Raw genomic sequence first — 13,851 nt, forward strand, 5'->3', positions numbered from 1 at the left:
AACAACCTTCACAATAGTTGGCCAGATCAAGAACACTCTCCAGGAGGTAGGTGTATGTGTGGCAAAGTCAACAATCAAGAGAAGACTTCACCAGAGTGAATACAGAGGGTCCACCACAAGATGTAAACCATTGGTGAGCCTCAGGAAGGCCAGATTAGAGTTTGCCAAACGACATCGAAAAAAGCCTTCACAGTCCTGGAACAACATCCTATGGGCAGATGAGACCAAGGTGAACTTGTACCAGAGTGATGGGAAGAGAAGAGTATGGAGAAGGAAAGGAACTGCTCATGATCCTAAGCATACCACCTCATCAGTGAAGCATGGTGGTGGTAGTGTCATGGCGTGGGCATGTATGGCTGCCAATGGAACTGGTTCTCTTGTATTTATTGATGATGTGACTGCTGACAAAAGCAGCAGGATGAATTCTGAAGTGTTTCGGGCAATATTATCTGCTCATATTCAGCCAAATGCTTTAGAACTCATTGGATGGCGCTTCACAGTGCAGATGGACAATGACCCAAAGCATACTGCAAAAGCAACCAAAGAGTTTTTTAAGAGAAAGAAGTGGAATGTTATGCAATGGCCAAGTCAATCACCTGACCTGAATCCGATTGAGCATGCATTTCACTTGCTGAAGACAAAACTGAAGGGAAAATGCCCCAAGAACAAGCAGGAACTGAAGACGGTTGCAGTAGAGGCCTGGCAGAGCATCACCAGGGATGAAACCCAGCGTCTGGTGATGTCTATGCGTTCCAGACTTCAGGCTGTAATTGACTGCAAAGGATTTGCAACCAAGTATTAAAAAGCAAAAGTTTGATTTATGATTATTATTCTGTCCCATTACTTTTGGTCCCTTAACAAGTGGGAGGCACATATGCAAACTGTTGTAATTCCTGCACCGTTCACCTGATTTGGATGTAAATACCCTCAAATTAAAGCTGACAGTCTGCAGTTAAAGCACATCTTGTTCGTTTCATTTCAAATCCATTGTGGTGGTGTGTAGAGCCAAAAATGTTAGAATTGTGTCATTGTCCCAATATTTATGGACCTGACTGTATGTGATGTATGTGTTAGATCTATCTTTATCAAGTTTTTTCTTGCCATTTCTGAAGACACGGGGACACACTTTTTGCATAGGGGCTTTTTCCATTCAGAATTGCATACATCTTGCACCACACAATGTAGCACGTAAGCGCTGGACTCATCATGGTCTATTTTTGGGGGCTTTTTCACCTCTGCCTTTCGACACTGATCACCTGTTTATTTCCTAGTTCCCCATTGACTTTGCCGTATGAGGGTTGTTTTTTTTTCAGGATGGGATATATTTTTTAATACCATTTTGGGGTACATATCATTTATTGAAAAACTTTTATTTTCTTGCAGAGTAGGATATTTGGAAAGGAACTACAATTCAAGTCATATGGGGGTGTTGGGTTTTCCTCTTATATTCACCATGCTACAGCATATTTTACTACTTTTACACAGTAAAAAACATTTAAAAACACTGAGAACGATAACTTTTCATATAATTTTTTTTAATAGGTTTACTTCAAGGGCAGATATTGGGGATATATTTTAGGGCCCCTGGTTGCCAATGTAACCCGTCAGTATCAGGCGATTGTGTCACTGGAGCAGGGGTGACAGAAGGAGCCCCTTCTCTAATCACGCAGATGCCTTGGTCGATAAGGGGTTAACTAGGGTGACAGCTGTATAATACAGCCACCTCTCACCCATGGCCAGTACATATGGCGGTGAGGAAAAGCTGTTGGGGGCGCTATCACTTCTCTCTCATCCCCTCAATAGAAAACATCAAACTGACTTTTTTTTCAAATTGCATCTGTCAACTGCAAAGGGCATGTGCACTACAACTCCCAGCAAGCTCTTCTAGTGTCAGAAAGGACTCTATGACATGGGTAGATTGAGACTTTCATACTTAGTGTGGCAAACCTAGCCACTTACAGAATGTCTTTCTTGTCTGTACCTCTTCCCCTTCCCCCTTTTCCTGTCCCATTGTTTCCCCAGCAGGGTGTTGTCTCAGGGACACTGGGAGACCAGTTTAAACCAGCTGCAGTGTCCCCCCTCAACCCCCCATCAGCCCTTGCTATTGTCTGACCCCACTTCTCCTTGTACCATAGTCATCTATGTATTGTATGTAAATGAGCCTGTTGGAGGTTTGAAACCAGGTGCGCATGCCGAGTAAAGTCAGTTGACTCCCAAACTGTGTGTCGTCCAGTTACTGGGGAAATTGTCTCTTGGATATTGACCTGCTTCTTCAGCTACAAGGGGATTTAAGTGAAGATATTGAGGGTATACAGTGAATCTCCACAACACTTAGTATACTAAGCCCCACCCCCCAAACCCATCTGTAAACACCCGCTTCTGGGCGACGCTTGTGTCATTTTCTACCCTGGTTTGCCAGGAATGTCTCTAAAAATTAGGCCAAGTCCCTGCAAATTCTGGACTGTGAAGAATATAACATCTCCGCTGGCTCCTCATAGAACTGAGAATATGGAAGAAAAACACATTGGATTCAATACTGTTACAAATCTGCCCCTTATGTCAGTTTCCTGCCCTACACAGCTAGGATGGGTTTGGTTGCCATGGGGGGCGACATCGTTGTTTACCTGCATTAGCAACCTGTTGCCGAGCGCAGCTTTATGACATCACAGAAGCGTTGCCCTTGAGCCCTGGAACACTGGGTGAGATCGGTGAGTGTGAGGCGAGGATTGCGGAGAGAGGAGGCTGACCACTTTTAGCGAGCGTTTACTTGTATTTCTTACCTTTATCCCTTTTTTTTTTTCCCTTCATCCCCCCCGCCCCTTCCCCAGATACACCTTCATTGGTGTGTGGCGGAAGAGGCAGCCACATGGCTGCTACGGGGGCTGGAGGAAAACTCCAGCCCCGGAGACATATCTATCGTCCCCGGAGGACCCCGTACGGCCAGAAGCCAACAACATCTGGCTTCACAACGCGCCATCTGACAGCAGGATTGGAAGGTATCGTGCCGTTTATAACATCACCGTCTGAAACACCTAGACAGGAAACTGGCCGATACCTTCGACTGCAGGGAGGAGCACCACTACCGCCGGCAACACCACCTGCCGAGACCATCATAGCAGCACAGGTACCGAAGCCCACCAGAACACCAGGTGAGGTAGAGACCCATCCCCACATGCCCAGGTTACTATCTATCTGGAGGTTTCTGAGACTGTTATCAGGGACAGTAACATCTACAGTCCGCAGTGCGCCTTACGCCCTACCACCGCGCGTTCAGGTCACTGCGAGACCGCGCTATGACACCACACTAGGCGCCCCTATCAGTTACGAGGCTCGGGAGATCATGAAAGCCATTCCATCCAGAAACTTTGTGAGGGATGAGGGAGAAAACATCTCATCTATGATCCGAGTACCTTTCATCAAGGTAAAAAATCCTGGTGCTGCGTAGTAATGTAGTGGTGAAGCTCCCTGCAGCGTGCGAGTACCATCTTAGCACACTGCTGTTATTCAGATTGATTTTCTCGGTTTTGACCTCGGCTTGACTAATGGACTATGTTTTTTGACTGCTGCCTGCCCTGACCCCGGACTGTTTTTTGACTATTCTTGTTTGCCGCCTGCCCTGACCACGGCATGTATTTTGACTATGATTGTTTGCCGCCTGCCCTGACCTCGGCCTGTTTTTAGAATACGATTGTTTGCCGCCTGCCCTGACCTTTGCTTGCTCGACCATTCTTCTGCCTGCCGATTTGGTACCCTATTGTAAATGCCTGTAGCATGGACAGTCCTCTCTCCGAGCCTCACCTCTGGGCAGATCCCATATACTCTTTCACAAATAATTATTTGGCATCTTTCACGCCATCACTCTCATGGAGAGAACTATTGTGAACTCCTCACTCCCACACAGTACATGCCCTGAACAAATTTCTGGTTGACCTCTTAGTCAGGGGCCAACCACCATGGTAAAGCTACAGCTGCACTGATAATTCCAGTACTGCCTTATCAGTGCAGTTTTCTTGGCCAGAGGGAGTGAAGGACCTGTGGTGACATCAAGTTCTCTTGACCACAGTTCCTGCAACCCAGGAGTTTCAGGGGGTGTTGGGATAAAATACATGACCAGAAGAGAGAAGCCTGGATAGCTCTCCTGACACTCTCCCTTCCACCTCCAGCAACATTTGGGCTCCTGGGGGTGGGAATGGGGAATGTTGCTGCCAGTAGGTAGGAAGGGAAAAATTCTACTGTCAGTGGAGGAGGGGAAGAAAGAAGGACAATACTGCTGTCAGTAGGGGAGAGATAGGAAAGGGGACAATGCTGCAGTTATTGTGGGAGGGGTGGAGAGAGGGAAATTCTCTGCTAGTGGGGGAGGGGTGGAAAGAGGGAAATGCTCTGCTAGTGGGGGCGGGAAAGGGGAAATGCTCTGCTAGTGGGGGAGGGGTGGAAAAATGGAAATGCTCTGCTAGTGAGGGAGAGGTGGGAAGGGTAAAATGCTGCCAATGAGGGAGGGGTGGGTACTATATTACTGCCTTGTGCATTTGGGGAGGTACTTTTTGCCACAATGTGCTGTTTGTTTGGCACTTCTGGGAAGGTATGTTGGGTTGCACTGGCTGAATTTGAATCCCAGTCCGGTCCGTGATGTAAAGTGTGCACAGAGCAAGTGTCAGAACATCCACATTCCCTGTCTGGACAGTCACAATCAGTAGAGAACTCTTCAGAAACGTCCAAAATAAGAACCTGGTGGCCAACCTGAGCGGGCGCATCATCTTCTCCACGATACTACTACACCCACTGGACCTGATAAAGATCCGCTAAGCAGGTAAAACCACAGTGCTTGTACCATCCATCATGGAGGTGAAGGACATCTAGCACATCACCACTGCCTCTATGTAGTGTTTCTGTAAACCTGTGGTGGGCATGCTGGGAGTTGTAATCCTCTCTAACAGTTTAATGGTGTTATGTCACAGGGAAATAATAGTAATTACAATATTTGGGGGCACCCTGCTATGCAGAACGCTGGGAGAGATGGGGCACTGGAAATGAATGTTTCATAAGTGACTGCCTGTAAGCCGTGCGCCCTGTCATCGCAGCAGTTTAGCGTTTCCATGGTTACGCCACGCCGCACTTTGTGGTTGTGCCTCAGCTGATCATCCCCCAGTATTAGGACTGCATGGCACAGATAAGTCTCCCCGCGCTCCTCTCTCATCCTCCTTACTGTTTATTTCTGAAAGGCGAGCAAAAACTTTCCATCTGACATCCGCGCTGATCAGCGTCGCCAGCACCAGCCACTCGTCATGACCGACATCTGCACAAACGTGAGTAGGGGACAATGGCGGCATCAGATCATTGACCAAAACCCAATGAAAAGTTCTGCTACGCTCTATTTTCAAGATCTCTGCTTGGTGTCAGCGACTGAGAAGATTCTTGTCTACATCTAGGAGGCTAAAAACCCATATAGCCATAACACTTCTCAGAGCTGATGATTTGCTACAATTGCATCTAATCTAGATATTTCCAACAACTACATCTATAGGTCTGCGTTCACATATGCCTATACATTGGGATACGTCCCAGCCCTCTGTGGGAGATCCTCCTAAAATACATCTCAGGGTTCAGAAGTGGTGTGAACAGAGTCTTACCGGATATATTCCAGCAACCGGATGAAAGAGACATCTGTGCTTTGAATGGACTGCATTTAAAGGGGTTGTCCCATTTTGGACATTTGGGGCATATGGCTAGGATGTGCTCCAAATGCCTGATAGGTGCAAGTCCCACCTCTGGGACCCGCACCTATACTTAAAAAGGAGCCCACAAAGTGCCGGAGGGTGCGCCGCACATTAGCGCCGCCCTCCATTTATCCCTATGGAAGCTCCAAAAATAGCCAAGCGCTGGCTCAGCTAGTTCTGTCAGCCCCATAAAGGTGAATGGAGCGGTGGCCGCGCTTCCCAATTATTTCAATGGAACTGCCAAAAATGGCTGAGCTATTTTCAGCGCTCCAATAGGAATGAATGGTAGGCGGCCGAGCATGCGCCGTTCGCCCTCCAGCACTTTGCGGGCTCCGTTCTAAGTATAGAACGAGGTGGGACCCGCACCTATCAGACATTGGGAGGACATCCTAGATGTCCAAGATGGGACAACCCCTTTAAATGCAGTTCAGCACATTTCTTTCATTAGGTTATCATTTACTGAAAACAAGCAGAGATTTTGAAAATAGTGAGAAGAGAAATTCATCAAAACTGGGGCAAAGTAAAAATGGCTTAGTTGCCCATAGCAACCAATCAGATTCCACCTTTCATTATTCAGAGCTCCTTTGGAAAATGAAAGGTGGAATCTGATTGGTTGCTATGGGCAACTAAGCCAGTATACCAGGATTGTAATCAGGTTAAGCTGTTAATATCAGATTGGAGGGGGTCCGACACCTCAGCTTCATCCATTTACTCCAGTGGGAGCAGTGCTGCAGTTACCAGCTCCGTCCACTACACAATGGAGGGAGCTGTAGTTCTGGTGCGGACTTCCAGCACTGGAGCTACTCTGAAACAGCTGATCAGCAGGGGAGCCTGGTGTCGGACCCCTGCCGATCAGTTATTGATGGCCTATCCTGAGGAATGGGTCCGCATCCGTGATATGGCCGCAATACGGGCACGGTCTGATCCCTTAGACTAGGCATATTGCTATTAGGCTCACCTCTGGTGGATCTTTATCTGTACGACAGGTTCATATTCACTAAGACTGGGCTAATTAGTAGGAGCATAAAATGTTGCGCAAGTGAGTTGAAAATAGTCACACGTCTCCATGAAAGGGACGACCGTCTAAGAACTCATGCACACAACCGTATGTATTTTGCAGTCCGCAAAACACGGATCCACAAAAAACACGGATGACGGATCCATTGTAACAATGCGTATCCTTGTCCGCAAAATGGACAAGAATAGGACATGTTCTATCTTTTTTTGCGGGACGGCCATGCGGACATATGGAAACGGAATGCGCACAGAGTCATTTCCGGCTTTTTTGCGGACCCATTAAAGTGAATGGTTCTGCATATGGGCAGCAAAAAAAACAAAAAAACGGAACAGACATGGAAAACAAATACGTTAGTGTGCATGAGCCCCAAAACAGCATATATCGCAGACACGATAATAAATGTGTTTTTCGTCACACGTTCAAATATCATGTTTTTTTTGTTGTAGGAGCTTTTGAAAAAATATTTTTCTGTAATTGTCACAAAAAAACATCAAAACCTGAGCAGTAAAACGTGGATAAACATTATGAGAATCAGGTTAGTCTCCCCCCCCCCCAGAAATAGCTCCACTTTTGTCCATTAGGTTGGGTCTGGTATTGCAGTGCCACATAAATGGGACTGAGCTGCAATACCAGGTACAGCCTTTGAACAATAGTGGCGCTATTTCTGGAATTCTCTCATATTAAATCCTGTTTTGTGAAACTGCCCAGAGCTGCAGTGTAAGTGACCTTATTGCCTATCCACAGTGAGCGGAGTTCCTGTTTTTCCAGTGTAAAAGCTGGAGCATGCACATTTCCTTCCATTCAAGGTCTATGGGACTGACGAGGATTGCCGAGTACAGTGCTCGCCTCTCTGGCAGTCCCGTAAAGTCGGGAAGGAGCAGCATGGTGCATGCTTGACCACTGTTCCATTCAAACAGAGGACGTGGGACCCCCATTGACCCCGGTAACAGGACACTGCATATACTTCTTGTGTTCTTGGAGTCAAAGGCAGGGTAGGCGGGAGATTTAAACGCTAGTCGTCCTTATCTGTGACCGCCGTTAGGGTGGTTATCTTTGTCTCTAGGGCTTACCTCACTGTGTCCTCCCTAGCCTTTCTTTCATAAGAACCTAAAAACTTAGCAAGCTAAGCCCAACATCTCACCCTTCGCTCTAAAGTCCTCTTCATAGAGGTCCAGTAGGCTGAGGTGTAGGCTGCTGTATACAGGATCCTTGCACTGAAGGACTGTGAGGTGGAAGTAAAATGTTGTCACCACGGAATATCTTTTACTGGCCAACAGGATAATGAGACGCTATAGTTGTAATGAGCTCTATAATAGAAGAAATTGGTCTTTTTGTCACATGTTCAGAGAAAATACACAAAAAAGCATCGAAAATGTTTGGTTTTATGTTTTTTTTTTAATGGAAATTTTTGGTGGCGCTTTTAATTTAGTATCATCTTGTACATGTTATTTAATTCCGCTGGCCTATGGGAAAAGTGCAAAACTGTGCCACGTAAGGGGTTACCTGTGCATCGCCGGATGGGTGAGTCTACCTTACTAAGGATGACAGCACGCATGTGTTCGCTGCGAACTGACCATCACTGGTGAGGAGAAGTGGATTAAGATATGGGAGGCTTGGAAACCCTAATCCTTCTTGCCCCCAAATTGTATGTTTCTACTATTGTTGTCTGAGTGGGATCATGGAGGGCCTTTGAGACACATCGCAAGGGTAGGGTGGTTTGGGAAATGGGTGATTACGGGGAATTGAAAATAATAGTAATTTTATATTGTAATTTTCAATGAAAAATTTTAATGGTTTGTATATGTCTTTTTTTAATTATTATTAAAGACTGCTAAAAAAAAAAATGATCGGTGGGGTTCTGATTCCCGGCACTCGCGCCGATCAGCTGTTTGAAGAGTGTCGCGGCCTCTTTCTAGGCCAGTGATGTCACGATCATCGTTCACATGGCCTGGGTGCAGCTCAGTTCTATTCAAATGAATGGGCCTAGGCTGCAATACCAAGCACAGCCACTATACAATGTATGGCGCTGTACTTAGTAAGCTGCGAGGAGGCTGCAGCCTCTTCAAGATCATAAGGGTAACGGGAGTCAGATATTGATGACCTACCTTGAGGATAGGCCATCAATATTAAACTCCCGGGCAACTACTTTAAGCCAAAGCACAAAATAAATTAACATGACACATACAATTACAATCATTCCCCCCTGATCAAGCTAATTCCTCAATGTATTCAAATTGAAGGGAGAAAAATATGTTGGTGATATCAAAGGAGGGATGAAACCAGCCATGAAGATCACCATCATGGGAGTTGTAGACGTCGGACCCAAGAGGTAAAAGAAAAGCAGTACATTTCATATGGTAACATCTGTCTGTATAGTTAGTACAATTTTTTTATTAGCCTGTTTTGGGCCATCGATATATGTTGTTCTTACAGGGGGTATACAAAAAGGCAGGTGAGTTTTATAGAAAATGGGGCCCCGGGTGTCTAGACAAATTAGGGCTCCCTCGCCATTTTTAGACAGTTTGAAAGGGCTAACCAGGGTTAAAAAAACATGGCTGCTTCTTCCAACAACAGGCCCACTGTGCCTGAGATTTCTCTGGTATTACAGTCCACTGAAGTGGATGGGGCTGAACTATAACACCTAGCACAACCTGTGGACAAACTGAGTGCTGTTTATAGTAGAAAGCAGCCATGTTTGTCTAACCCAGGTCACCCCTTTAAATGTAAGGGCCAAAACCGCAATATACAGCCCACTAATAATATTATGTATAAAAAAGGGACAGAAACAGTAAGATGAGGTGCACACGGATATATATATATATACACACACACACACACACACACACGTGTGCACCTTACCTTACTATTTCTGTCCCTTTTTTATACATAATACTTGCTGTCCCCTATATGTTAATAAAATAGAACAGTCTCCAATCCTTCGAGGTCTTAGCTTGTGAGCCAAGAGGTATCGAAAACAGTGGACCCCCATTACGCCACACCCCTTTTATTATGTCTTTTAGGAGAAAATTATGGAAGGATTGGCCAGTAGGTGGGTTCTATTTTTGCTAATGTTGAGTTGCCTGTGCAGAAAGAAGTACTAAAAGGTGCACACCACCCACGAGGAGCCACCAGCTGAAGCAACCTTTCTAAAGTTGGTTGCTTCCTCTGGTAGAAACAACTTTGATGGATTCTTCCATCAGCCCATCACTATCCCATTCGTAAGACTTACTAGGGTATAAAACGTGATAGTGGGAGCTCCAGGGCTCAAATCTTCATTGCAAACGTTCTACAGCAGAGTTTCCTAACCAATTTCTGGAGTTTCATTGGAACCTGCTTAGGGGTTCTTTGAAAGGCAACCAGCAGTTATAAGTAGTTTGGGGGTTCCTCAAAAATTGACCATAGGATGTCCTGCTGGCATGACCACAAGTGAGCAGCTGTAATATTTAAGAGATGACTTCAAAAAGTGTTCGGTTACTCTGTAGCGTCACAGAATAAAATAGAGCATTACACAATAACCATTAAAATTAATCGGCTGTTGATGTAATACATGGATGTTCTAGATCAGTGTTCCTCAACTCCAGTCCTCAGGGCCCACCTAACAGTCAGGTTTTCAGGATTTTTCAGCAGGTGAGAATTAGTTTCAATGCATCAGGATTTACCACAGGTATTCATTCTGTGGGATAGTCTCAAATCTTGACTGTTAGGTAGGCCCTGAGGACTGGAGTTGGGGAACACTGTTTTAGATCACTGACTACTAAATTAGGGTCCCCAGTGGGAGAACCGCTCTATTAATTTGGTTTTCTAAACCTATGCAGATAAACAAAATGGATCATAGATAAAAAAAAACTAGTACAAATAATCAGATGCATGTTCTAACCCAAGATCTCAGAGCTTCACCTACCTGTGTATAGATGGATAGCATATCAGTAAGTGTTTAGTCCTTGATTTGGGGGAGCATTGATCATTGCAGTTCTGTCCACAGCTTTACAGTCAGTTTGCTGTGCAGTCCCGAAGATGCGGAGGAAGACGTGGCTCTCCTACTGACAGTCAACTTCCAAGACAGATCTATAATCCGAAATGCCAAGTTTGCAGAAATTTGGGGTGCAGCAGAGAAACAAATTCCATATTTCCCCTTCACTCCTGGAAACAACTTTAAGGTAAGGCTCCAAACATTACTAGATATTACTTGAGTAAAAGACCACTGATCTATAGTTATGCTGCCCACATCTGAACCCTCTCCAGGTCTATGACATTGTTCTCCAGGTCCCAGTAACAGCAGCTGGTTTATCATATCATATGACCTCTTCACAAAATATAAGGAAAAATATGAATATCTCATGGGATTATAGGAACATGGGTTGGGATGTTTGATTCCATGGAGAAGGAGCCAAAAATTGTGTATATTGGGCTATGCAATATCAATGCAGAAGTTAGGTGGAGGCAAAAGGGGCAAGCGGCTGAGTAAGTGCATATAGAGGGGAGCCCTGGGGGTGGACTTGGCCTTTACCAGCACGTGAGCCCTATAGAACCAGATCATTGCCATCCCCTCATTAAACGCAAATTATACAAAACTTTAGAAAGCTCTTACAGAAAGTAATGGTCCCCTGTACCATGTCCATGTGTCTGATTTGCTCCCGGAGTAATAACAAGCTTGTTGCTTTTTATTCTAGATGGAGATCCTCTGTGAGCACCAACAGATGCGGGTTCTCTTAGATGGACAAGGACTCTGCGACTTCACACATCGTGTCCCACAGCTCAAAGCAGTGACGGGTCTTAGGGTCACAGGAGACATTAAACTTACAAAGGTGGCATAACACTAAAGCCCGGGGCACTTGGGTTGCAGTCCCCTATCTACTTGGTACCATTCTACTACTTGCTTAGTACCAGTCTGCTATCTGCGTGGTACCATTTTACTACTTGCTTAGTACCAGTCTGCTACCTGCGTGGTACCATTCTAATACTTGCTTGGCACAAGTCCAATATCTGCCTGGTGGCATTATACTATCTGATGCCAGTCCACCGTTTGCCTGGCACAATTTTACTACTTGCTTGGAACTTGTTCGCGGTCAGTCTAAAAGCTAAATTAACTTGGTTCATCTATGAGACATTATAGTGTCATCATAAATTACGGACCCCAGTGACGCCTCTCAGACCCCATGGACTACAGTGGCTTCCGGCATCCTGCCAGACAAAATGCTGCTGCCTGCTTTTTCTCAGACTCCACAGCCGAGGGTCCTATGAAACCTCTGCCACCGATCTGAGCCTCATGTATTTGGTCACAAATATCAGATTAAACAGTTTTTGTGCGAATATTGTCATCTTGTGCATTCTCTTAATATTGTGAATTTTTGGTACTATTACTATGTGGTAAGATGAATAAAAGAAACCCTGGTCTATTTCACTCGAGTCAATGCTCAAGGTAAATAGTTAAGGCTGCATGCAGCCTGTTATTGTGGGAGGGGCCAGGTCCCCTTACTTAAGCCCCCTCGTACAGCTCACCATCACCGCGCCCGCCGACCAGCACTTCCTGTGACTCACGTCACTTCCGGTAAGCACGCCTCCCCAGGTGCCAGTAGCGTTCGTGGTCCCCGACGAGTTTTTTCTCGACTTCCTGACGTCAGGTTCATGTCCGCAGAAGGTCGCTGCCGGCCAACTCGCGGGTATTCGCAAGCTTGAGGGTGTTCAGGTAGGTAATCCTGGGCTGCTCCCCGCAGTTCCTCCCACCCATATCCCGGGTTGCCTCCACGGAGGCAAGCAGGGATGTTTTCTTTGTCACTCAACCTGAGACGTTCAGGCATCTTCTCTGTCCTTCTTAAACCGGAGGCGTTCTGGTCCTTCTCTGCCCAGGTACCCTGAAGCGTTCAGGTGTCTTCTCTGCACATTTCTGCCTGAGTCAGTCAGGTGTCTTCTCTGTCCAGGTACCCTGAAGCGTTCAGGTGTCTTCTCTGTCCATCTTGGCCTGAGGCGTTCAGGTGTCTTCTCTGTCCAGGGACCCTGAAGCGTTCAGGTGTCTTCTCTGTCCATCTGGCCTGAGGCGTTCAGGTGTCTTCTCTGTCCAGGTACCCTGAAGCGTTCAGGTGTCTTCTCTGCACATTTCTGCCTGAGTCAGTCAGGTGTCTTCGCTGTCCAGGTACCCTGAAGCGTTCAGGTGTCTTCTCTGTCCATCCTAGCCTGAGGCGTTCAGGTGGCTTCTCTGTCCCAGTACCCTGAAACGTTCAGGTGTCTCCTCTTTCCATCCAGCCTGCGACGTTCAGGTCTCTTCCCTGCCGGGTGCCCTGATGCGTTCGGGTGTCTCCCCCGTCCGCTGGGTCGTTCCTGGTCTCGTTAGCGCACGGGGGCAGCCACCTTTAGGGTAGTCAGTCGGTGCGACAGGTGTCTCCCAGTTCCCACGCATCTTGCAGCACCCAGGCAACTTGCTCGCGTCCCCAACCTGAAACATTCAGGTCACTCCTCACCGCCCGTCCTGGAACTCCCGGGCCTCCTTCTTACCACAGTCCTTCGACTCCTCCTCCTGGCTCCCCAGATACCCCTTTTTTTCCTGGTTCATGTTTTATCCACGTCTCCCTGTTGCCATTAGCAGCCGACACAGCGGTGTGTCCGCACGCATCAGCATTGGTTTTCAGGTCCTGCGCTGCAATTTTCTCACGTCGCTCCTAACTTTTCCAGTCCTCAGGGCCAGCCGGGTCGTTCCCGTTAATCCTCAGACGGTAAGGCAAGGGTGTTGATTCCACGCTCTCAGGTACGTCCTCAAATATGTTCGCCCTCGTCCTCAGCAGTCAGGGTACTCGTCCCCAGGACCTCTCCAGCTGCCATATTGTTGTCTCTAATTCCAGGTATTGCAAGGTCTCCACTATCTTGAAGCTATGTCGCAGGTCTCTGATGTCGACGACACTTTGTCCCTCCCGGGTACTTCGGTCTCCAGCCAAGGTGGCCCTGTTGCCCTCCGAAGATGGACCGTGCCGAGGCTCATTGCGGAGTTGGCCAAGAGAGGTATCAGGCACCCAGCCTCAGCCAGGAAGGCCGAGCTATACCGGCTATTGATGACCGAGCCCAGCCCTCCTGTAAGAGAAGATCCACCCCCTGCCATCCAGCAGTCCCTGGTGCTGTTACAGGCCTCCT

At 46.8% G+C, this 13,851-nt stretch overlaps 1 protein-coding gene across 2 annotated transcripts; it reads left to right on the forward strand.

Moving 5' to 3' along the window:
- The first annotated feature begins 4,700 nt into the window (after positions 1 to 4,700).
- Positions 4,701 to 12,039, forward strand: LOC120983807 (galectin-related protein-like). Of its 2 annotated transcripts, XM_040413237.1 has the most exons (5): positions 4,701 to 4,807; positions 5,220 to 5,303; positions 8,973 to 9,061; positions 10,715 to 10,889; positions 11,403 to 12,039. In XM_040413237.1, the coding sequence occupies exons 2-5, from the start codon at positions 5,283 to 5,285 to the stop codon at positions 11,544 to 11,546; spliced, it is 429 nt and encodes a 142-aa protein (XP_040269171.1). In that variant the 5' UTR covers positions 4,701 to 4,807; positions 5,220 to 5,282; the 3' UTR covers positions 11,547 to 12,039. The 2 variants fall into 2 exon arrangements, with proteins under 2 accessions (XP_040269171.1, XP_040269168.1); XM_040413234.1 differs by lacking the exons at positions 4,701 to 4,807; positions 5,220 to 5,303 and adding an exon at positions 7,612 to 7,675.
- Positions 12,040 to 13,851: the final 1,812 nt, after the last annotated feature.

This window comes from Bufo bufo, chromosome 1 (genome assembly GCF_905171765.1).
Source record: "Bufo bufo chromosome 1, aBufBuf1.1, whole genome shotgun sequence".
In the NCBI taxonomy this organism is placed as follows: Eukaryota; Metazoa; Chordata; class Amphibia; order Anura; family Bufonidae; genus Bufo; species Bufo bufo.

Bases quoted from the DNA above. Each gene is read 5' to 3' on its own strand.
- LOC120983807 (XM_040413234.1), top strand. From the start codon at position 7,622: ATGCTTGACCACTGTTCCATTCAAACAGAGGACGTGGGACCCCCATTG. The intron at 9,062-10,714 runs GTAAAAGAAAAG...TTCTGTCCACAG, and splicing joins GTAGACGTCGGACCCAAGAG to CTTTACAGTCAGTTTGCTGT. The intron at 10,890-11,402 runs GTAAGGCTCCAA...TTTTTATTCTAG, and splicing joins CTCCTGGAAACAACTTTAAG to ATGGAGATCCTCTGTGAGCA.